The following is a 24,189-nucleotide window of genomic DNA, read 5'->3' on the forward strand; positions in this document are numbered from 1 at the left end:
ACATGAGAAAAACGTCATAGTTTAGTATGTCGTCCAAAACGTGACTAAAAAGTCATAGTTTAGTATGTTGTCAAAAATTCACAAAAAACATCATAGTTTAGTATGTCATCCAACATGTGACAAAAATGTCATAGTTTAGCATGTCATCCAAAACATGAGAAAAACGTCATAGTTTAGTATGTCGTCAAAAATTCACAAAAAACATCATAGTTTAGTATGTCGTCCAAAATGTGACAAAAATGTCATAGTTTAGCATGTCATCCAAAACATGAGAAAAACGTCATAGTTTTGTATGCCGTCCAAAACGTGACTAAAACGTCATAGTTTAGTATGTTGTCAAAAATTCACAAAAAACATCATAGTTTAGTATGTCATCCAACATGTGACAAAAATGTCATAGTTTAGCATGTCGTCCAAAACGTGACTAAAACGTCATAGTTTAGTATGTCGTCCAACATGTGACAAAAACGTCATAGTTTAGTATGTCGTCCAAAACGTGACTAAAACGTCATAGTTTAGTATGTCGTCCAAAACGTGACTAAAACGTCATAGTTTAGTATGTCGTCCAAAACGTGACTAAAACGTCATAGTTTAGTATGTCGTCCAACATGTGACAAAAACGTCATAGTTTAGTATGTCGTCCAAAACGTGACAAAAAACGTCATAGTTTAGTATGTCGTCCAAAACGTGACAAAAACATCATCATAGTTTAATATGTCGTCCAAAATGTGACGAAAATGTCGTAGTTCAGTATGTCATGACAAAAAGTCGCAAAAAACGTTATGTTTATGTCGTCCAAAAAAACGTCAGCTTAGTATGTCGTTCGAAAAGTCATAAAAAAACGTCATAGTTTCGTATGTCATCCATTGTTGACCTGAATCACAGGACATAGGACTGAAAACTACACTTCCCAGAATGCACCAGTAGCAGAAAAGCGGCGCTGATCAATGATCACTGATCTAGAGCCATGACCATAAGTTTGGACACAGCATGACTTACTATGTCTGTTTTGATGTCTATTACAGAACATAGCTAATATTTTTTGACAGCACCAGTTTAATTAGTCAACAAATCAACAAGGGATATAATATTATCAATAAATTCCAACAATTGGAACAACTTTGTTCCCAAAACATAATATTAGAAGAAAATAACAAAAAAATGCAGTACTTTCACAACCGAATTTGGTAAGAATAACAAAATGACACCAAACTCTTTTGATGTTTTTTTTAAAATATGAAACTTAATATAGTTCTCAGGAGTTGTGTACTGTATTGTAAGTGACAATTTTGTGGTATTTTCTAAGATTCACAAGCGTCATGGTACTTGTGTCCAAACTTATGGCCATGGCTGTAGAGCTGCTCCTGGGAAGGACTGGGGGGAAGCTGTCACCACTGATTCAAAGCACCTGGGAAGGACTTAAGGGAGCTCAGTCATTCAAACAACCTTCAGAGGAGAAAGAAGCAAGGAAAAGAACAAAGGAGATCCAAGTCCACTCATGGATTCAGCCTAAAGACGCCAATGGTTAGTTCTATGTTGTTCATGATGTTTAAAGTCCTTCTTGATATGGTCAAGTTTATGTTGACTGCTGTTGTATTCGTGAATGATAGCATTTGCTTATTTGATTTTTAGTTAAGAGAGTTTGAATTAAGATCTCTCATTTTGAGTTTAAAGTAAAAATACAGGTCTGTGTGAGTTCTGAGTGCTTTTTGTGCTGACAATAAAGCCTAGGTGTGTTAACTACAAGATCCTTCGTCATTCCTGCCTTAAGTCGCCGCTCCAGTGCTACAATATATATGTTCTGTTAAATGTTCAATTTCTAAACTTAGCTAAAGTGTTTTTTTCAGTCTATAAAGGTTTACAGCCTATTGATATTGAAATACTGTGAGCAACCAACTAAAAGGAAAACAAAAATTTTGAGTTGGAATCCTGAATTGAGTTGTCCTCGCATCCTTTGAACTCCAAAAAAATCCAGAAAAATCACAAAAAACGTGATAGTTTAGTATGTCATGCAAAAATTCACAAAAAATGTCATAGTTAAGCATCTCGTCCAAAATGTGACCAAAAATGTCAGTTTAGTATGTCGTTAAAAATGTCTTAGAAAACATCGTAGTTAAGAATGTCGTCCAAAATGTCACTAAAACGTCATAGTTTAGTATGTCGTCCAAAATCTGACAACGTCATAGTTGAGTATGTCGTCCAAAAGTCACAAAGAACGTCATATTTTAGTATTTCGTCCAGAATCTAACAAAAATGTCCTAGTTTAGTATGTTGTCCAAAATGTCACAAAAACGTCATAGTTTAGTATGTCGTCCAAAAACTCACAAAAAAGTGATAGTTTAGCATGTCATCCAACATGTGACCAAAAACGTCATAGTTTAGTATGTCGTCCAAAATATATGACCAAAAATGACATAGTTTAGTATGTCGTCCAAAGTCACAAAGAACATCATAGGTTAGTATGTTTTTCGACATGTGACAAAGGTTTAGTATTTCGTTGAAAACGGTATTGTTAAGTCACACCAAGCATCACATCATCCTATATTATACCAACCACATGACACATGTCCTTTTTCAGCAAGTTTATTGTTCTGTATCATTTTTGAAATTACACAGTTCATTCTGTTCTCAACAGAGAGACTCGTGTGTTTGGGAATTTCCAAAACAGTAAATCAGGAATGCGTGTCCGTTTTCTGGTCAGACACTGTTCTGAAAGTGTGACCCATCTTAGTTTTCCATCTATTCCTAGAATCCCAGTCTTTGTTGTTTTTTTTTTTTTTTAAAAAGAGACAACACCTCATGAGAAATGAGAGAAAGACCTCCCTACAAGGTCCTGATGATCTTTTTGACCTTCTCATTGGATCCTGAGGTGACACATTGAAACATGCTGAGCCAATAGAAAAATACACAACACTGACATCAAGAACAAAAACAAAAAGGCTGAGAAGAAAACTGATGTTGATACATCATAGTTAATGTCAAAAACATCATAGCATATGTCATCAAAAACGTTGTCAAGAATGTCATAGTATAGTATGTCGTCAAAAACGCCATTTTACGTACATCATAAAATTTCTTGTGAAAAACACCATATTGTCAAAAATGTCATCCATACCATCATAATATAGAATGTAGAACATCATCCATAACCTCATCATAATAGTCAGAGTACGTCATGAAACATTTCATCAAAAAGTCAGAATTCAGTACGCCATGAAAAAGTAATCAAAAATGATAAATTATGTGCATTGACAGAATGTCATAAAAAACATCTTAGTGAAATATTTTGTCAGAAAACAGATTATATAAAATTTCAGTCGTAAAAAAGTTCATTAAAATCATCACAAAATGGCACTCAATGGTTATAGACATCAAAAATGAGTTAAAAAGACAAATTCACCTAAACATCATTTCAGTATAAATCTGTATCATATTTACAAAAAATGTTTTGATTTTCACATGAGAAACTTTTTATAAAAGTAAATTAGAAATCATTATTTCAAATTTGTGACATAAAACAACTTTCTGTATAAATTTAATCTAAAACACTGTAGAAATATAAACCAACACTGTGGAGACTTAATTTATGTACGAGACGAAGAACACTGACTAGACGTAGATCAGCTTAACGTGACGTCGCTGTTTCAGTTAAACTCGATAATATTTTACACTGAAACAAAGCAAAGTCCAGTTAGTTGACTTTTAACTGCTGCTTCACTTTGATAGGGTTTGTTCAAGTTTTTAGACCTTTGAATTCAACTGTAATACTGAAGTATGAACTAGTTTTAACTGCAGAAATGATGTGGAACAATGTCTGTCTGTATAATTAAATTAAATCAAATTATTCTTTTTAAAGTTGTAACAGTCGGTCAGTTTTAGGTAATTTGTCGGTTTTAGCTCCAAAATCTCAATAAATCTTACATTTATTTCAGACTTTCGTCAAATTAAATTTAAGACTTTTTCAAGCTTTTTAAAAAAGTGAAAGAATTAATATTAAATATTTTATTATTATCTATCTCCAACTACTTTGAAAATCAATCTGAGTATTTTTAAAGAAGAAAAAGCTTCTTAAATGAGAAAAATTTTCATGAAATCTGGACATCGTCTTGGACACTGATTGATTTTTACAGACCAGACAACATTGACTAATTAGAGATTTCAGAGAGATATTTGTTTAAAGATGTAGTCAGGATGAAATCAACGACATCGAAACCAAAAATAATCTTCTCCCGTCTCTGGGTGTGAGACTGTCCGATAGATAAATCATCGAGTCCGTCCTTTAAATGCAATCCCAGTCTTTGAATTCAATCTGAGAGAAAAACGTCCTCATTCCGCAGTGATTTCATCGACACGCCCCCCGTCTCAGTGTGACGTCATCAATGGCGATCTGACCTCTTCGTCCAATCCGGCGCTCGGCCTTCAGCAACACCTGCACACAAACACGTGTCACCAGTGACATCACAAACACTCAGAGAACCTGCTCAGGTGTGTGCATGTCTCACCTTGTCCACAGAGGGCGTCGTCAAGGTAACCTGCGTGTGTCTCCAACCGTGTCCACCTGTCCTGCTCCAGAGGGCGGAGCCATACCTGCAACAGCCAATCAGGAGAAAGCTTTCACCAAAAGTAACTCCTGCATTAGTTTATTTTTCATTTACAACCGTTTGGTGTCTCTTAATGTTACAAAACTGAATCTAAAAAGTTTGTCCATACCTTCGGTCTTGTCCCGTTTTCCTGATGAACAGCTGCAACACACCTACATGATGCCCTGTCAGCCAATGGGAGAAAGAGAAACATAGCTCGCCATGGCGCCAGGTAGGGGTGATCTGGACGGCCAATCGAGCACCACGGATGCTCCTTTGCCCCGCCTTGAGTTCAGGAACGGACAGGTATCTCTCACCTGAAATGAAAAAACTCCATTAACTGAAAATATACCACAACTTTGTACTTTGTAACCATGTAAACCAAGAATAGAACCAAACTGGAACCAGATAATGTTCCATATTTTCATTGTTTCTGGTAACTTGGAGCTGCCACCACTGGGGGCCAGTGATGTGGTTTCTCTGAGCTGATTGGTAAACAAGGAGACCAATGGCTGGTACATGTCTGCAGTTGAAAATTTTCACAATAAGAGAACTTTTCAGCATTGATTGACCCTTACATACTGTTGGTGTTATGCCCGGGAGATCTGAAAATCACAAAATGATCTTGTCTGCACATTTCAAACAATAAGATTGCCTCATTTTGAAGCAGAATTTCACAGATTCCTGCTCCTCTGATATCTTGATAGTTAAGATCATTTAGAGGTGGTTGGTACAGTTTCTTACCAGACTCCTTTAACAAAAAACAGTCAGTTTGGACCACATATCACAGTAGTTGTTGGTTGTTTTGATGTTTTCAGAAGTTTGTGTCAAAATAAACATCTTAATTGATCAAATTCACACAAACAAACCAACCAAACGAAGCAGCAGTTGGTCCGTGATTCTTAAATCCTGACAGATAAATTTATGCTAACGGTCTACCAACCACCATCTACTGGAGGTAAAACACTGAGGGGGCACAGGTTTAGAAACAGTATATTAACAGTAATTTTACTGTTTGGGAAATGAGTCGTCGTTCTACTTCTGCTTCCTCCGGTTTGGTTTTGTGTGAATTTAATGTTTTAGAACATTAGTTTAGATCTGAGCTGACGTCTTAAAATACTGAAGTCAAACAATAAGCAGTGATAGAACGACAACTCCAGCGAAACAAAAGGTGAAATTACTGCTCTGTGTGATGGAGTCCAAAATTTTGTCAAATACATCATAGTTTAGTATGTCATAAAAAATGTCGTCATAAAACATACTAAACTATGACATTTCAAAATGTCAAAAAAAATTTGTCAAATACACCATAGTATAGCATGTTGGCAAAAATTTTGTCAAAAATGTCATAGTTTAGTATGTCGTTAAAAATGCCATGCTATAGTATATCGTTAAAAAAGGCATGCTATAGTAAGGCATTACAGCTTTAGTTATTCTTAACCTTCCTAACATCTTTTATTTTCTTACCATAAATGAGGCCTTCATACCTCAGAAAACTCCAAGATTAAAGTTTGAACAAATAAACAAATGTCTGCATCGAACCAAACTATCACTTTGAGAACCTAAAATTCTTCTAAGAACAACAACAACACGGTAAAACCCCGCCAAAGTCATGATAGGAGTTGAATCTCTGGATAAATGCAGCTCAAAATGAAAATGCCACTACATTTTGAACCAGTTTCTGTGTGTCATTATAAAAATATGATACATTCTGCTTTAACTCTCTTATAACATAATGTGGCACCACAGCTTATATTATCTTATATTCTGGTACCTGCAGGGTTGTTAACCGTTTCCCAGTCCAGATCTCCATCTCCGTCCGACATCCAGCCACAAACTCCGCCATCGAAGGAACAGCGAAGAACTCCGACATCTGCAAGAAAACGGCACAAATCTGGGTTTTGGGTTTTAAATGTTTTTTTATTAAGCACAAACTGTTGTTCACGTTCTGATTTTATCACCACTGATGGCATTCGTCTCTTTAATCCAGCTAAAGGACGGATCAGATGATTAGTTCGATTCCTGAAAGTCGGTATAAACTTTCTCCTGTTTTAAGAAGAGTGTTGACTTTTCTTCTCTTTGGGTTGAATTCAGGCTGTTTTCATCTCCAAATATTTAAAAAAAAAAAGTTGATTCTTATTTCAAAATAAAGGTGTTTTCCAAATGAAAGCACATCCTGACTGGTCCCTGTTCTAATTGATCAGAGTTATTGATTATCGATCGTTGATCAGCTGCTGACCAGGGTCGTCTCGGGCGTCGTCGGCAGTGTTTCCCAGCTCGATGTCAAACTCCCAGACCTGGTTGTGACCCGGATGTCGAGGAACTGCAAAACAAACAAATGCAAAAAATAAACAAAAACACAAAAATAAACAAAGAAATACTTAAACAGAAACCCAACAAACACAAAAATAAACCAACAAACATAAACCAACAAACACAAAAAATAAACCAGCAAACAAAAACATAAACCAACAAACACACAAAAATAAATCAACAAACACATAAACATAAACCAACAAATACAAGAAATAAACCAACAAACACAAACAAAGCTGCAGCAACAATCTGTTATTGATCTTTTAAGTTCTGGAGGTGAAAATGGGAGAATTCTCATATTTAACACATAAAATGTGAGAAAATTCAGGAAAGATCTGATTTTCCAAACAGTTTTCTCATCAAAGAAATCGATCGGTTTATCGTTAATGATTTTCTAACCAGCTGATGGACTCACTGTGGACGTCGCCTCTCTGCTTGTGCGTCACGTCGTTGTTGATCTTGTTGCTAACGGTGGTCGTCACCGGGGCAACCGTGGTAACCATGGTAGTAGTAGGAGGGGGTGTGGTACTTGGAGTAGTAGTAGAAGTAGTAGTAGTAGTAGTAGTGGTAGTAACAGGAGTAATAGTAGGAGGAGGAGGTATTGTTGGAGTTGTAGTATCCAGTTCAGTTGTAGTAACCAGAGTAGTTGGTATACTCATACTTGTAGTGGTGGCAGGAGGTGGTGTAGTTGGGGTAGTAGTAGTGGTAGTAACAGGAGTAGTTGTTGTAGTAGTGGTAGTAACAGGAGTAGTAGTAATAGCTATAGTAGTAACAGGAGTAGCTGTAGTAGTAGTGGTAACAGGAGAAGTTGTAGTAGTAGTAGCAGTAGTAACAGAAGTAGCTGTAGTAGTACTAGTAGTAGTAGTAGTACTAGTAGTGGGTATTGAAGTGGTTGTTTCGGTGGTAGCAGCGTCTGTAGTAGCCGTGATGGTTGTTGCTAAGGCAGTGGTTGTTGTGGGGACAGTAGTGGTGGCAGTTTGACGAGCTTTCATAGTAGTAGTACTAGTACTAGTAGTAGTAGTAGTAGTACTAGTCCTAGTAGTAGTAGTACTGGTAGTAGTGGTAGTGGTGGTGGGAATTGTAGTTCTTGGTTTCTGTGGCTCCAGACTCACTTTGGGAATATCTGAAAGAAAAAAAACCCAAAAGCACAAGCAGCAACATTTAGTTTAATGTCAGGCTTTTTGCTTTTGTTGTTGTTTGTTTGTTTTATCACAGTCTTTCTTTAATCGCTGTGAGGTTGTCCTGCCTGGTTTGATGTTTGATCAGATGTTTGTTGGCGTCTTTGGCTGCTTTTGTCCTTTAAAAGATTGATGTGCTGATTAATTGACAACATAAATGAAAATGTGATGAAAACTCGTTTTTAGATTCTAAAGGACACCGTTATCATGACTCCGCACCACCGTCTGCTCTGCTACATGTGCTGCTGAGACTCAGAGCCCCCTCTAATGGACAAAATCGGTCATTACACGTTCTCTAAATTAACCCAAAGCTTCTTTTTTTACTGAAAACCTGGATTTAGTTTAATTCAACATTTAAAATGAGTGAAACTGCTACTCAGACATCTTTACAATCTGGTTCTAAGCGTTTTTCTTGTTACCGCCGCAGCTGCCGTCTTTACATCTGCACTTTGGAGACGACGGATTGAGAGAACAGAACGTCCGACTGTCTTTATCTGGTGAAAAACAGAGAGAAGATCAATAAATTAATAAACCAATGTTCTTTTCTGCTCCAGCTGTTGATATAATAAAGAAAATTAAATCCACAGTTATAGGAGTCATTGAAAACTGAAGACCGATGTGATGGAAAATTCAGTTTCACGTGATAAAGTGAAGAAAATGATTTGATAAAAAGTAAAAATGACGGAATTAAAAAGTCAAATTCATGTGATAAAAGTCTTCAGTTTTGAAAAAAAGTAAAAATTAACAACTAAAATTTCAGAACAGTGACATAAACTGTAAAATTTGTGAATTAAAAAGTTAAATTTTTCAGGCTGTAAATCAAAATTTGTGGATAAAAAGCTAAAATTTGCAAATAGAACATAATAATAATTAAATAAAAGGTCACAATTTCAAAAACTGTGAGCGTTAAACACTGAACGCAAAAACCTTGCAAATGTTTTTTTAACATTTTTTTACAAAATAAAATGAAATACCACTATCAAAAATTAGAAACTAACTGTTAAGAAAATGAAATAAAAATTCTGAATTCTGAAGCAAAAATGTTCAAATTCAGGAGGAAAAAACGTAAGAATTATTAAATAAAAGGTCAAAATTATGATAAGATGTGAATGTTGAGGCATAAAACATAAATAAACTCAGCAATAAAAAAAATAAATTAGGTGAATTTCACACAAATGACAGCATTCAAAAATAAAATTAAATAAAATCATTAAAACTTGTGAACTAAACATCATAATTTTAAAAAGTCCAAATTCAGAGAAAAAATAAAAATCTATATTATTTAATAATATTATTTAATAATATTTAATAAATATTGTTGAACAAATAATTTTAATAAAATTTTAATTACAACATTGTGTAATGTAGAAATACAATAAACATCAGGATAATAAAATAAAAGTTTTAATTTAAAAATGATGTGAGCCTCACTGATACAGGAGTAGCGTCCGTCGATGAACATTAGTCTGAACCCCAGGTGACATCTGCAGGTGTAGCTGCCGAACGTGTTGACGCATTTCCTGCGGCGAGCGCAAACGAAGCGGCCCGACGAGCACTCGTCCACGTCTGACAAACAAAAAACAAACAAATAAACAAACAAATAAAAGAAGACAAACAGGAAGTTTCAACGATGAGTCGATACCACTGACCGATGCAGGTGCGTCCGTCCGGCCCCAGGCGTAACCCCGGAGATGGACAGGTGCATCGGACCGCCCCCTTGATGACCTCACAGCCGTACTGACAGTTGGCATGGTAACAGGTCCGAGCATCTGCAGGTTAACAGTAAATAAGATCAATGTCACAGAATCCAGTTTAAATCACTTTATTGGTCGTTTTCTCACATGAATGTTTGATTTTCATTGTTTTATTTTTCACTTTCCAGACTTTCAGTTTTATTTCTGTTTTGAAATCTAAACTAAACTTAGATAAAAGTGAAACGTGTCGTCAGGATGCTCTGATTCTGGATTTATGTCTTTTAGCTGCTCTGTTAAAACAAACTTGTGGTTTTCTTCATTTTTATAATAACACAAATCAGAAAAAGATGGTTTTTTAAACTTTTTTTTTAGAAAATAACAACTTGGAATCAACATGTAAAACATTTTCTAAAACATCTAGACTCTACATGCTGATACAATAATTAATATTTCACTATTTAGGTTTTTAGAACCGTTAAAAACCCACAGAACCAGGTTTGTCTCCAGTCTGTGGTTTTGGTTCTTGTCATTCGAGTTTTGTGTCTCATTCGTCTGGTTTCACTTTTACTTTTGTTGCTTTTTGTCTCATTTTGTGTCTTTTTTTGTTATTTTCTGACTCATTCTTGTGAATCTGTCTCTAGTTTTTCTAATTTGTGGCTCATGTTTACACCTCTGTGTGTACATTTGTTGTGTGTTTTATTGTGTGTTTGTATAGTTGCTGTGCATTTGTGTGTATATATATTTGTTGTGTGCATGTGTCTGTGTGTCTATCTTTTTTGCCTGTGTTTATATTCGTCTGTCTGTTGTGTGTCTGTGCATACACTTGTTGTGTTTTGTACATTAGTATGTGTATTTGTGTGTCAGCGTGTATATATGTTGTTTGTTCATGTGTCTGTGTGTATTTGTGCATTTGTTGTGTGTATTTGTGTATATTTGTTTATATTTCTGTGCATATTTGTGTCTTTTGTGTATATTTGTTGTGTGTCTAGTACTTGTAGTGTGTCTGTTCTGTATATTTGTTGTGTGTATGTGTGTATATTTCTTGTACATTTGTGTGTATTTGTTGTAAATTTGTGTGTCTGTGTTGTGTGTATATTTCTGTCGTTTATATTTGTTGTATATTTGTGTTTGTGTCTGTGTGTGTGTATATTTGTGTGTGTGTGTGTTTTGTGTCTGTTGTGTATTAGTGTTGTACTCCTGCAGCTGCCGTCCTCCTGTGTGTCTGTTGTGTACTAGTTGTGTATTAGTTGTGTGTTTTCTGACTCCTGCAGCTGCCGTCCTCCATCAGGGTGAATCCATCCAGACAGTAACACTTGTAGCTTCCCACTGTGTTCATGCATCGATGTTTGCAGGGCCGAGGCTTCACACCGCATTCATTCAGGTCTAAACGCACACAGTAACACAACGTAACACACAGACACACACAATAACACACAAACAAACAGTAACACACAGAGATCAGAGTTCAGGAATCAAACATTAAACTTCAGTTTTTACTTCAACCTGCAGGATTAACCTTCGACTGTCAGCCTGTTTGTGTGTGTGTGTGTGTGTGTGTGTGTGTGTATGTGTGTGTGTGTTATAGTACAGAGTGTGAAGCCAGAAGCTGTTTCCTGACAGGATCTGAGTCATAATGAAGCCTCTAATCAGGACATGAACACCGTGTGGGTCTGAGTGTGTGTCTTTGTGTCTGTTATTGAAAGTATTTTTTATTGCACCTTATTTATATTTTGTTCTCCTTGTCCCTACAGTTGGTTCCCCCTTGTGGACCACATGATTGGTTGGTTCCAGCTGGTTTTTCAGGTTCTGTTTGGTCCCAGGAGATAAACTAGGAGGTGTCGTTACCACGGAGCAGAGGAAGGCTGGAGAAGATCCTCGTTAGGATCTGAGGTTCGTATTTAACAGAAACATTGGAGCTGAAAGCTTTAAGAGGCACCGAACCCCACGACTCACCAAGCTGCAGGAGAACAAAGAAGTCCAGAATTCTGACTCCTAAAGACCATAGAACTGGATCTTCTCTGGTGAACGTCCTCTCTGCTGATTTCTGACACCCAACAGCCTAAACCACTGTGTCTCTGCAGAGGATGGTGGAAAAGCAGCATCTTCTGATGGTTTGGGTTCTACGTCTGCTTCAGGAGCCTTAAGGTTCCTCTGTTGATGCTCAATATTAGACCAAGAACCAGAGGCATCATTAGACCTATTTAATATTCTTTAGCCCCCCTAAATAGTTTGATGTTCATTTATTTAAGAAAAAAAGAGTTTTTTTTAAAGATATCTGTGTAGGTTCTCATTCATCCAGGTCATGGTTATCCAAAGTAGTTTAAATAAATCCACTGGACTTTAAGAAAGTTCCTTGAAGACGTTTCACCTCTCATCCAAGAAGCTTCTTCAGTTCTGGTGGTGGTTGGGGTTGCCTCAGCTTTTAAACCTCTGTGAGGTGTGTTCAGGGCTGTTATTCCAACGACCGATACCAAGATTCGTCTGACTACTCCTAACCCTAACCATTCGCAGTTTCACTGTACCAGCCGTGTGTACTTAGACTTGCATGGCTTAATCTTTGAGACAAGCAACCAAAGCCTGGGTGTAGCCCTCATAGATGTGTACATGTAACAGGTGTGGAAGAAAAATTAATTACTTCCAAAATCCCCCCTTGTTTTTGTTTACACTGTTATTTAATTCCCTTTGTGATTTTTATCATTATTATTGTGTATCAATTCTTTTTTGGGGAGTTTTATTTTATTTTGAAATTGTGGCTTTTATTTTTGAGATTTTTCCTTGCCCTTTAAAACCTGCTTTCTCACTCCTACATATTTTTGTCTACTGTTTGGGTTTTATATGGTTGTTTTTGGCAGGGTACAACGGTGTACTGAGAATCTTTTTATCTCATTTTCAGGGCAGCGAGTGAGAGACCGCATCATTGCTGTATCTAACACGCATTTATTTGTACTAGAATAAATTGGTGGGCTGCATCGACGTGGTCTTCGCTGTCATCATTCCCCACACCTGCACACACAACACAGAGAAAGGGCCAGAGAGAGAGTCGGGCCAGACCGGCTACATATAGAAGAGTAGATAGGTCACGCCCCTCTGAGCGGCGTGATACTGAGACACGAAGCTAGTGGGGGCAAAGTTTCAGTGTTTTCCATGATGTCAATGGCACGAAAACTAAAACAAGAAGAATGCCGGCTCACTGTGCTGCATACAGTTGCAAACTACGTTGGACGATTAAGACAAGGAAACTTGGAATAACTTTTGCTCCAGAGACGGCAGGCAGGACGAGTCAACGGAGGCCGGGTGGACGAAGGCATGAAGCTGAGAACAATCCAGAAAACACCAGAGAAGGAGAGCAGCGGCCCAGGGCCAGAACAAACAGAGTAGCATGGTATGTCTCTGAGGAAACATCATAGTATAGTCTTTGGGATGAAAAAACACCATCAACTCCAAGATTTTAAATACTTTCATTTACTGCAAATGAATATCTCCTCCAAATGTCTCACTAATAATCATTATCAGCCTTAAAAACCCACAAAACACCCCTCTATACTGGACCACTCTTAGTACAGTCTGGTTCCCCCTTCTATAAATCTGCTTGGAATCTTCCACTTCCTGTTTGTCAAAGTGGCCTTCTACCTGGACAGGTTTTGTTGGAGCTCATCAACAAACACTTTGGGTAAGTGCACTTTAATGTGGATGGATGACACTGAATTAGAGTCTGTTTTAATGAGACTGAGTTCAGATGTGTAGCTCTGTCATTAAATAGGAAATTATTTCTCAGAATTCACAGAGAAAAGTCTGAAATGTTTGCTAGGTTAGCGTCCCACATGTTCTTTGGCTCAGCTACAGCCATGGCCATAAGTTTGGACACAAGTATGACACTTGTGAATCTTAGAAAATACCACAAAATTGTCACTTACAGTACAGTACACAACTCCTGAGAACTATATTAAGTTTCATATTTTAAAAAAAACATCAAAAGAGTTTGGTGTCATTTTCTTATTCTTACCAAATTCGGTTGTGAAAGTACTGCATTTTTTTGTTATTTTCTTCTAATATTATGTTTTGGGAACAAAGTTGTTCCAATTGTTGGAATTTATTGATAATATTATATCCCTTGTTGATTTGTTGACTAATTAAACTGGTGCTGTCAAAAAATATTAGCTATGTTCTGTAATAGACATCAAACAGACATAGTAAGTCATGCTGTGTCCAAACTTATGGCCATGGCTGTATTATAGTAAGACAATATTATACATAATTTGGGTTTTTAAGAAGGGTATTAAATCAAGTTTTATTTCTTAAGTCTAATATCTATGTAAAATCATTCAATGCTTTTATCGTCTCTTCTGTTTAATTTGATCTTCTAAAGTCTAACTGGTGTCTTTTCAAATGTTTTGGCTTTAGTTTGATTATTCTTAAATTTTTATTTTTGCTCTTTTTTCACCTTTTATTCTTTCCTAATGTCTGATTTCGAAATGTTTTGTCTTTTTTATGTTTAATTGTTTTTTTCGAATGTTTTATCGGCTTGTTTGAAAAATTTCCTTTTCTTTCTCAATGTTTCATTTTTAGATTAAATCTTTAAGGTTTTTCTTTTTAAATGTTTAACCACCTTTTAATGTTTAATTTTCTTTTTAAATGCTTCATTGTATTTTCTGTTTAATTCCTGTTTGAAGTTTTATTGTTTTAAAGATTTAATTTTCTAATTAAATATTTAATTTTTTAATTAAATGTTTTGTAGTTTTTTTAAATGTTTAATATTCTTCTTGTTTAATTGTATTTTTTAAAGTTTAATACTCTAAAATATTTCATCTTTAATTTCATAATTACATGTTTTGTATCTTCTGTTTATGTCACAGCTCCCTTCTCCTCTGCCCTGTCTCTCTCTGTCTCCCATCTGCCCTGTCTCTCTCTGTCTCCCATCCACTCCTCTGCCCTGTCTCTCCCCCTACAGCTCGGTGCCTGAGTGGAGTCCAGCTTCCCAGCTGACTCCACTCAGGCAATCAACCTCCTCCATGGCTCCTGGACAGCTGACGATCATCACACTAATGACTCACCTCTACAATAAGTACCGGCTCAGCCTTCCACTCCCTGCCAGAGTATTGAACAAGAACCATGCAGTTCAGTTTGCTCTCTGGCCTCTACAAGATCTGTTTTGAGTTCCTGCCTTGTTTTCTCACGTTGTTTTCTCCTGCCTCCACACAGTCAGCTGTCCGGGATCCCCCGCCATCCTCCTTCCCCTCCGGCTCTCCCCGACAAGTCTTCACCGGTTTCCCCTGCCTGGACCCCCACTCCTGCCTGGAACCCCCCACTCCTGCACCCTGGATTTCCCCCCTTCGTTCCATTATTCACCCCTCAACAATAAACACTTTCATTCCAGCCAGCCTTTGTAGTGTGGCTCTCTGCTTGGGTCCACCCGCTCGTCCCTGACAGTTTAATTATCTAATTATTTTGTCTGTTTAAAATAATTTAACTGTATTTAATGTTTAATTTTCTTTTTTAAGTTTTATTGTATTAAATGTTTTTTTCCTTTAATTTAATTGCTTTTTTAATGTAGTTTATTTCTTTAATCTTTTTCTGTCCAGATTTTAACCCCAACCTTAAAAATGAACCAAACTCTTAAATCACAACAAAAATACTTCCGTTGTCACAATCATGAGTTAGTCAGTTATTCATTTTATCAATTCAACTTTATTTTGTTTAGCACCTTTCACACAGATGACAAAACTACACAAGCAAAGAGAAAAAAAAACTATGATTAAGACTCAAAAACATTTTAAAAAAGATTAAACATGGTAATAAAATGTGTTTTGTTCAGGGGATGGAGGGAGTTTATTGAAGTCTTCTTGGACTCATACGGTAAATCATTTAAAATAGAAACTTGATATTCAGTCTAAGGAAACTGCAGAGCGACAGAAGAACCAACAATATCTCCTGTTTTCTCCTTTAATGAGTCGACTCTTCTGGTGCTTTCAGACCAAAGAACTACAGACTCTTCACAACCTGCTCAAACTCTTGGTACAGGACCTCACCACACGGGTCAACAAGGTTTCCTTCTCATTTCTACTCTGAAGCTCACCTTCTCCTGCTCAAACTGCTGTTTGTGCTGCTCTAAAGTCTGGTCTCCAGAACTTCCTAAAAACTCTCTTCTGCTGCAGGTTGCTTTGTAGAACTGTTCCAGAAAACCTCACTAAACCACATGGAGGGGCCTCAAGATAGTCGTCCAAATGAAACCGTACAAAAACCAAACTAGCACAACCCAAACGCTAAAGTCTCCTGCAGCCTACCAGAGAAGCTCTTTAAACAGAGAATCAGGACAGGAACTCTTACCTTCTGGACAACCAACATTGGTTCACAAACAACCAAAAACCTCTAAAGACTCACTACAGCCAAGATAAAGACACAACTCAGCTGCACCAAACCCACTAATCACTGCACACATTAGCACCATGTGCTAACTGTGGCTAAAGGACCACATTTACCAAGACAACTATCCAGTACAAAGCCCTAAAACACACCAAGAAACACATTAAAGACGATTCTGCTGGAAGCTGCAAGCCAACACCTAAAGAACAAACTAAAGCAACGGAGCCAAACCAGGTTCAGTGAAGAGAAGCAGAGGAAATGTGTGGCTGAATCCCAAACCGCCCCCTACACACTATCCCAACACACTACCCCTCCGTTTGCGCGTTCCAGCGGAGGGTCCTCCATATTATCTCTAATTTCTCCCACGCCTTTTTCACACTGACAGAACATCACAAAAAGAGTGGTGTAAAAAGATAAATCAAAAGAAACAAATCTTCTTCTCTGCTGACATTTGATTTAATTGTGCACCTCCTGACACCTTAAAATTTGAACACAACTGACAGAATTAATTCATTCAATCATTCATTTGTTGGATCTGAAATGCCAGATAATAGGATTGGAAAACATGTGAGTGAAAAAAAAGTGGGACGCTTTCGTCTTCTGGAAGCAGCAGCGATCCTTGTTAGTTGCAACCTGTGCCACAGCGCTACAGCCATGACAGTAGGCGTCTTTCTGTTACCATGGCGATGACGTCTTCTGTTTTCCGGTGAGGCGACAGGGCGTCCCATTCCTGATGATCATATTTATACCCTCCTCCTTCAATAATAGGTGCCCTCCACAGCTGCGAGTGTGACTTCTTTTGGAGTGACACTCGGTAGTGGAGGGGGAGTGTGTAGGGGGCGGTTTGGGATTCAGCCTTTGACTGCAGACATAAAGCAGGAAGACACTGAGCTGCTCAGGTGTTCCTGATTACACCAAGCAGCCACCTGGACAGCCAATAGGAACACAGTTTACTGGAAGTCCAGAGGGTTGGCTTAGTGAAGGAAATTTAGTTTAAAGTTGAAGCAGAAAGTTAACAGAGAAAGTTGAAAACCACCTTCTGATCCCTGAAATCTCTGAGTTTTCACACAAAGAACGCCTGAACATGTCAAACTGGTTCCATTCTAGAACCTTCACTGTAAGACGTCACAGTATGGTGTGTTGGTCAAAAAACATTACAACCGGCTGGATCCTTGTGGAGAATACACCAGAATGCTAGCCTAGCCGCCCTAGACAACCCACGGCAACGAATTTAATTCTCTGCCAGGGTGGGTCTAGTTACCCTCCATAAGGCTCGAGGCTGGATTCTCCTAAAACTGGCCGGACCAATCACCATGAAGTGTAGAGTCAGAAGGCGGGCGTAACTAAGTGACGACAGAGGCGCGACGATTCTGACAGAAACAACCGGAAACAACTAGCCTAGCCGTGCTAGACAACCCACGGCAACGAATTTAATTCTCTGCCAGGGTCGACAACAAAAACGACAAGTCATTGAGCTCCATTAGCACCGACTCTGAATAATCTTTCTGTTAACATGTCTGTAATATACTTGAGCTTCACCCATTGACTGTATAAATAAGGCTTCACCGAACTCCCGCATCCTCTGATTTCCGGCGCTCTAGGAGCCTATTCGTTGCGCTGATTGGTTGTATACCTACCCAATTGCTGCAGAGTGATTTGATAGACAACCTTTTAGCCCGCCTCCCTCCCTGTCGAGCGTGCCTAGACCCTTGCATCTTCAAAACATGGGTCTAGCGCGGTTAAGCTACCAGAATGCAGGAAATAGGATCAATAATTTTAAAAATTAGACCCCCACCAGCATCACACACAAACTAAATCTCACTCTAAGGTCACAAGATGGCCGCCCTGAATTATTGTGAGCAAAAGTCATGGCCACTGTGGCCTAAAACATTCACACAGTAAAGTTTCTCTGAATAAATCTAAATCTGCCAAAAACTGGAAAAGCAATTTCTCAGTTTTTGTTAGCTGTTTGTGAAATTAAACATTCACTCACTTCCTGTGCATCTCCTGGGGGCTAAGCCCCCCCCGTCCTTAAAACCTAGTGACGCCCCTGCCAAGAACACTCTAGAAAAGGTTCTACTTTCTGTTTATGCCAGTTCTGTCACTGAACAGCAAATGTTTAACAGACGTTCTGAATTGGTATTTATGTAGATGGAACCCGTCCACACTCTAGAACCTCCAGCATTCCAAGAAACACTGACAGACTGGTTCTGGAATAAACTGATTATGTTGCATATTCAGTCTTTGAGCTTCGTTCTTCTGGGGAAAACCAACTTTTGCGACACAGTGTAGGTTCTCCTTCTCCAAGATGAGCGGTGGAACATCTTCCATAACCTAACAGAGAAGTCCTGTTGGTTTCTGCTGAAGTTCTGGTAGGTTCTTGAAGATATTTCACCTCTCCTCAAACAGACTGGACTTCTCTGGTAGGTTCTGGAAGAATCTCCCAGAGAAGTCCAGTTGGTTCTACTGAAGCTCCTACAATCACCACGACTTGGACGACTGAGAATCTCTCCAGACATCAGCGTTGTTCTTTTTTAGGATCGGTACGGGACGTTCTCCTGGATGCAGATCGCAATTTTTACAACTTCTTCTAAAAAAGATGGAACCCTCAGACTCATCAACAATGTTCTGAGCTTCTACCTGGTTTGAAGGAGGAATGGAACCCAAACTATGCTGACCTCAACCCACCTGAGAACTGTTGGGAATCCTGAACATCTTCACCAGATCTCAACTCCAGAAGGTAGAACCGTCCACTCTAGAACTCCAGCGTTCCGCTGATAGACTGGTTACTGAATGAATTCATTGAGCTGCATATTCAGTCTTTGAGCTTCGCTCTTCTGGAGAGAACCAGCTTCAGGGACACGGTGTGTTTGTGTCGTTTGTTGTCGTTTTCTGTCTTATGTGTGTATTTATGAATGAATATTTGCTTGTTTCTCTGTATTTGTGGAGATTTTCACAATAAAGCTCGTTGGTTACCGTGGTTACAGGCCTTGCCGGTGTATCCGGGGTGACACTTGCATCTGTCGGGTCCGACGCAGTCACCGTGTTTACATCCCTGCTGACAGTCGGCTGCACACAAACACAGGATTTATTTTATTTACTACTAGATAAATTCATCTTTCTGCTGACAGACGATAAAAACAAACATCTGCAGATTTATGAAGGTTTAAAACAATAAATATAAACTTTCAGACGCAGTTTTCTGGTTATAAAATGTCGACAGAAAAGAAAAAAAAACACTAAACCAGCCAAACAAAAAATGGAATAAAGAGATTTTCAAGCGCAGATTCGGTTAATTTTCCTGATTGAACATAAAGTCTCACATGATGTGTTCAAAGACGTTCGGAAAGGAGAAAAAAAATTTTTTTTCTTGTTTTTAATATTTTCTGGATGCTAAATTTTGACATTTTTTATTTTTTACAAAATAAAACACACTTTTTACACTCTCCAGCAAATTTAGAGGTTTGAGATATTAAATTTATTTATTTACTTTTAAGCTGAAACAAACTCAGAACAGAATTTTATTCAAAGGATTTATTTTTGGATATATTTTTGAAATTATGTAGAATGAAGTCATTTTGAATTTTTTTTTTTACAATTTCAAGCTTAGGTTCAGTAAATTTTCTAGAATAAACCTAAAGTCACGGATGATGCATTCAAAGACAATCGGAAAGTAAAACATATTTTCCCGTTTTTATATTTTCTGGATGATAAATTTTGTCATTTTGTTGAGCTCTTATTAAATAATTAAAAAAAATGATTTTTAAACCCTCCAACAGATTTAGAGGTCTCAGTCATTTAAACAACTTCATTTATGTTAAAAAAAGTCACTTATGATGCATTCAAAGACAGACAGAAAGAAGGAAATTCAAACTTTTCTGTTTTGTACTTTTTAGTTTCTGGCTGATAGAAAAAAAGTGAAACTATGAATTTAATCTGGTTCAAATGGTTTATTTCTGGGTAATTTTTAAATGAAATAAAGAGATTTTCAAGCTCAGATTGTTAATTTTCCCAACTGCACCTAAAGTCACACATGATGCATTCAAAGATGGTTGGAAAGTAGAAAATTTAACGTTTTTTTTCCTGTTTTTATATTTTCTGGCTGATAAATTTTCTCATTTTATTGATTTTTTTTAACTAATAAAACGTGATTTTAACCACTGGCAGGTTTTGGGGTCAGAGGATAAAATCAGATGAAAACTGATCAATTAATTGGTGGATTGATTGATGACAAACGGATCTGAACTCACGCTGACATCGTCCTCGGTCCATCGGCTTCCATCCCCAGCAGCACTCCACACTGTTACCGTAGCGACAGAGACCGTCTGACGTCATCACGGCTCCGTCGGACCAGCTGGAGAACAAACACACAAACAAACAAACAGATAAACAAACAAACAAACAAACAAACAGACAAACAGCCAGCTGAGTCTCCGTGTGAATCAGGAGCTCTCTGATCGTTTCTCCGTTTCCTCAAACGAGTCTCAACATGAAGCTGTTTCTCTCCACATACTTTGTGTCACGTGTTGGAAGCGTCTGAACACGTATGAAGCTGAACACGTCTGTTCCTCTGCAGACAGAGAAAGTCTGCAGTTAAACCTCAAGGTCACACGTTTACCCGTCAGCTTTAACAACATGCGGTCATTAGGCGTCTACTTCTTGTTGTTTTCTGTCATTTTCTGTCTGATTTTGTCATTTTTTTACTGTTTAGTTGTTTTTTTTTGTCTTCTTTTTGTCATTTTGTGTCATTTGTCTGGTTTTGTGTCTATTTTTGTCATTTTCTGTCTCATTTTTTTCTCTTTTGTCATTTTTTCTAGTTATTTTTGTCATTTATTGTCTCGCTGTTGTTGCTTTGGGTCTCAGTTTTGCTGATTTTTTCTCTTCTTTGGGTCATTTAATCTCTATTTTTGTTGTTTTGTGTCTATTTTGTCTAATTTTTTTACTGTTTAATGGTATTTTGTCTTGTTTTTGTCATTTTGTCTTGTTTGTCTGGTTTTGTATCCAGTTTTGTCGTTTTTTGTCTCATTTTCTGTCTGTGTTGTCATTTAGTGTCTCGCTTTTGTTGTTTTCGGTTTCAGTTTTGCTTATTTTTTGCTGTTTTTGTCACTGTGTTTTGTTTGTGCCACTTTGTCTTATATTTTGCTGTTTTCTGTCTCATTTGGGTCATTTTGTGCTGTTTTTTGTCATACTGTGTCTCATTGTTAGCTATTTTTTGCCATTTTATGTTTTATTTGGGTCGTTTTGCATCCATTTTTTCTGTTTTTCGCCATTCTGTATCGTTTCTTTTGTCTATTTTTCTTATTTCGTGTCTTTTTTTGTTGTTTTCTCATTTTGTCTTGTTTTGTGTCTCAGTTATGTCATATTTGGTCATTTTGTGTCTCATTTTGTTGCTTTGTCTCTTGTTTGGGTCGTTTTGTGTCTCGTTTTCACCCTGGTCCGTTATTTTGTGTCACTTTGTCTTGGTTTTTTTGTGTCTCAGTTGTGTCTTTTCAAATCTTTTTGTTGTGTTTTTTGATCATTTAGTGTCTCATTTCTGTCATTTTCTGTCTTGTTTGTGTCATTTTATCCAGTTTTTTGTTGTTTTGTGTCTCAGTTTGGTCATTTTTGTTGTTTTTCATGTCCTGTTTGTGTCATTTCAAATCGTTTTTTTGGGTTTTTTGATCATTTAGTGTCCCATTTCTGTCATTTTCTGTCTTGTTTGTGTCATTTTATCTTGTTTTTGTTGTTGTTTTGTGTCTCATTGGTGTCGACTATTAAAACTTCTCTGGAAGACGAAATGAACTGCAGACGAAGAACTTCAAAGTTTAAGAGATGAAAAACTAAAAAACATCCCAACACTTTGAAGCTACAGAATTTTGACTCCAAACAAATAAATAATTCTCTTATAAAGCGTTTTTCTTTCTGGTGTTTTTCTAAAGCGTCTGAAATGTTTTCAACAGAAACTTTTCTGATAAAAAAATCACAGAAAATCTTCCTGAACTCCAACATTAATGTCTGAGTTTAGAAAAGCATCAGAATCAAACTCTGAGTCTCTAAATAAGTCAATTAATTCTGTTTTAACATGATTTTCTTCAAGCTTATGCGAGTTTTCTGCATAAATAGGAATAAAATCTTCACTTTTAAACTCCAATTAAGTCCATTTATTCTGTTTTAAAGTGTTTCTCTATGAATAATAAAGGGTTTAAAAAAAGAAATAAATCACAGATTTGGAGTTAAAGAGTTTAGATCTTTAGTTGAAATTAAAAGATTTTACAATTTTATTCTTCAAATAAGGCAATTTATTTTAACTAAAGTGATTAAAAGTTCAGAAAATGCTTTAAAATAAAATTAAACGACTGATGAAGAGTTTAATTTGAGTTCTTTTCTGTCGGCTTTCTTGTAGCTCAAAAATCAGAAACACGTGGTTAAAAAATCACTTCACAGCAGAATTTAATTCATTTAAACTGATATTTTTATTATTTATGGCTGCAATTAATAAAAATCTTCACTGTGGATTATCAGATGTTTGATCAATAAAATATCAGAAAAAGGTGAAAAATGTGGATCAGAGTTCCTTCAAACGTCTCGTTTTGTCCAACAATGTTGGTTTTTATGGAAAGAGTCAGATCTAACAGTATTTTCAGAAAATGAACATTTCTGCCGATTTAAATCCTCTCTAATGTTATTTATCTGCATCTCCTGATTGAAAACTTTCATCTAATCTTCAGAATTTAACATTTTTCAGTCGTAACCAGAAATATTACCTGAAACCAGACGATAAAATAATTAAAAACAAGAAAATAATTCAATCTGAAGACAAGAAGTTTCTGTGAAAAGACTTAAAAGCTCCAGAGTCACTGAAGTTCATTATTTCAGGATAAACAATCTCATTATTTTATTTGATTCAGTTTATTTTCACTAACAGACGCCAGAAAACTCAAAATAATAAAGAAAAACTTGTTTAAAATGATTAAAAACAACTTTCTTCCGGATCATTAAAGTGTTTCTAAAAACAGATTAAATAAAGTTTTCCAGCAGGTTTGAGCTTCTGACCTGTCGGGGTCCAACCTCTGGCTCCGGGTCCACAAACAGAACCAGGACAGCAGAACCGCAGTTCGCAGAACCGCAGTGCGCATCCTCCAACCGGCAGACATCCGCCTTCAGCAGAACCGGGGCTTCATTAACGGACTTTACCGGAGCCCAGAGCCGTTAAATCCCGCCGCTCGGTGACAGAACCGGGGAGACGGAACCAGGCCGTCGGTAGAAGTCCGGTTCTGACGCTGAAACCGCGCAGCTTCCGGTAAAAAACAAACAAAAAAGAAAAAAGCCGCAAAACTCCGCAGCAGCGACCGAACTCTGATCTGCGCGCGCTCGCGGGCGGTGGAAGCGCGTCCCCGGTGGTCGCGTGCAGAAGGAGGGGTGACGTCAGCGGGGCTTGAACATAGACCGTATATACAGTCTATGGCCTTTAAACAGAGGCACGCCTGTGTGTCCAAACTACTTTAAACACGGTGAAAACGTGTGACAATCGGTCTATAATGACTTGAAACGAGGTGAAAACGAGTTTTAAAAAATTCTAAATTCAAACTTCAAACTTTATTTATTTGTATAGCACTTTTCATGCAGAACAACACAAAGTTCTTCACAAGAATTAAAAACAAAGAAGACAAATAAACACACACAAAAAAAGAAGAAATCACACATCCATACAACATGATATCGTCAGGACATGGCGATAAAATTGGATAGAAATTGATCCAGAATTACTAAAAACACACTGAAAGTTAATTAAAAACGGTTCAAAGTGACTCAATTCTCTAAACTACTGAACATGTCACCAATATCACTATAAACATGTTGAAAATCTGTTTTAAATGATTCAACAACGAGCCAAAAATGCACCAAATGGCTTAAAACATGTTGAAACTGAATTAAAAATGGTCCAAAATGTTCATAATTTGTCAAAAAATGACAGAAATTGTGTCCAGCATTACTTTAACTGTGACGAAAATGTGTGAAAATTGTTGTAGAATGACTTGAAACGTGGTGAAAATTAATTTTTAAAGTTTCAAATTGACAAAA

The 24,189-nt window shown here is 37.2% G+C and overlaps 1 protein-coding gene and 1 long non-coding RNA gene across 2 annotated transcripts; one reads left to right on the forward strand and one right to left on the reverse strand.

Annotated features, from left to right (window-relative positions):
- Nucleotides 1-244: 244 nt before the first annotated feature.
- On the forward strand, nucleotides 245-6,485 carry LOC127532699 (uncharacterized). Its single transcript, XR_007940338.1, has 4 exons — nucleotides 245-1,524; nucleotides 4,514-4,623; nucleotides 4,743-4,886; nucleotides 6,361-6,485. It is a non-coding gene; the product is annotated as an uncharacterized LOC127532699 (long non-coding RNA).
- LOC127532690 (nephronectin-like) lies at nucleotides 3,512-23,443 on the reverse strand. Its single transcript, XM_051944690.1, has 13 exons — nucleotides 23,161-23,443; nucleotides 20,379-20,482; nucleotides 19,105-19,197; nucleotides 11,032-11,151; nucleotides 9,724-9,843; nucleotides 9,506-9,640; nucleotides 8,494-8,568; nucleotides 7,312-8,019; nucleotides 6,820-6,903; nucleotides 6,355-6,453; nucleotides 4,711-4,897; nucleotides 4,503-4,587; nucleotides 3,512-4,429 (listed from the first exon to the last, which is right to left on the reverse strand). The coding sequence occupies exons 1-13, from the start codon at nucleotides 23,259-23,261 to the stop codon at nucleotides 4,343-4,345; spliced, it is 1,998 nt and encodes a 665-aa protein (XP_051800650.1). The 5' UTR covers nucleotides 23,262-23,443; the 3' UTR covers nucleotides 3,512-4,342.
- Between the last annotated feature and the right edge of the window lie 746 nt (nucleotides 23,444-24,189).

Source organism: Acanthochromis polyacanthus, chromosome 24 (genome assembly GCF_021347895.1).
Source record: "Acanthochromis polyacanthus isolate Apoly-LR-REF ecotype Palm Island chromosome 24, KAUST_Apoly_ChrSc, whole genome shotgun sequence".
In the NCBI taxonomy this organism is placed as follows: Eukaryota; Metazoa; Chordata; class Actinopteri; family Pomacentridae; genus Acanthochromis; species Acanthochromis polyacanthus.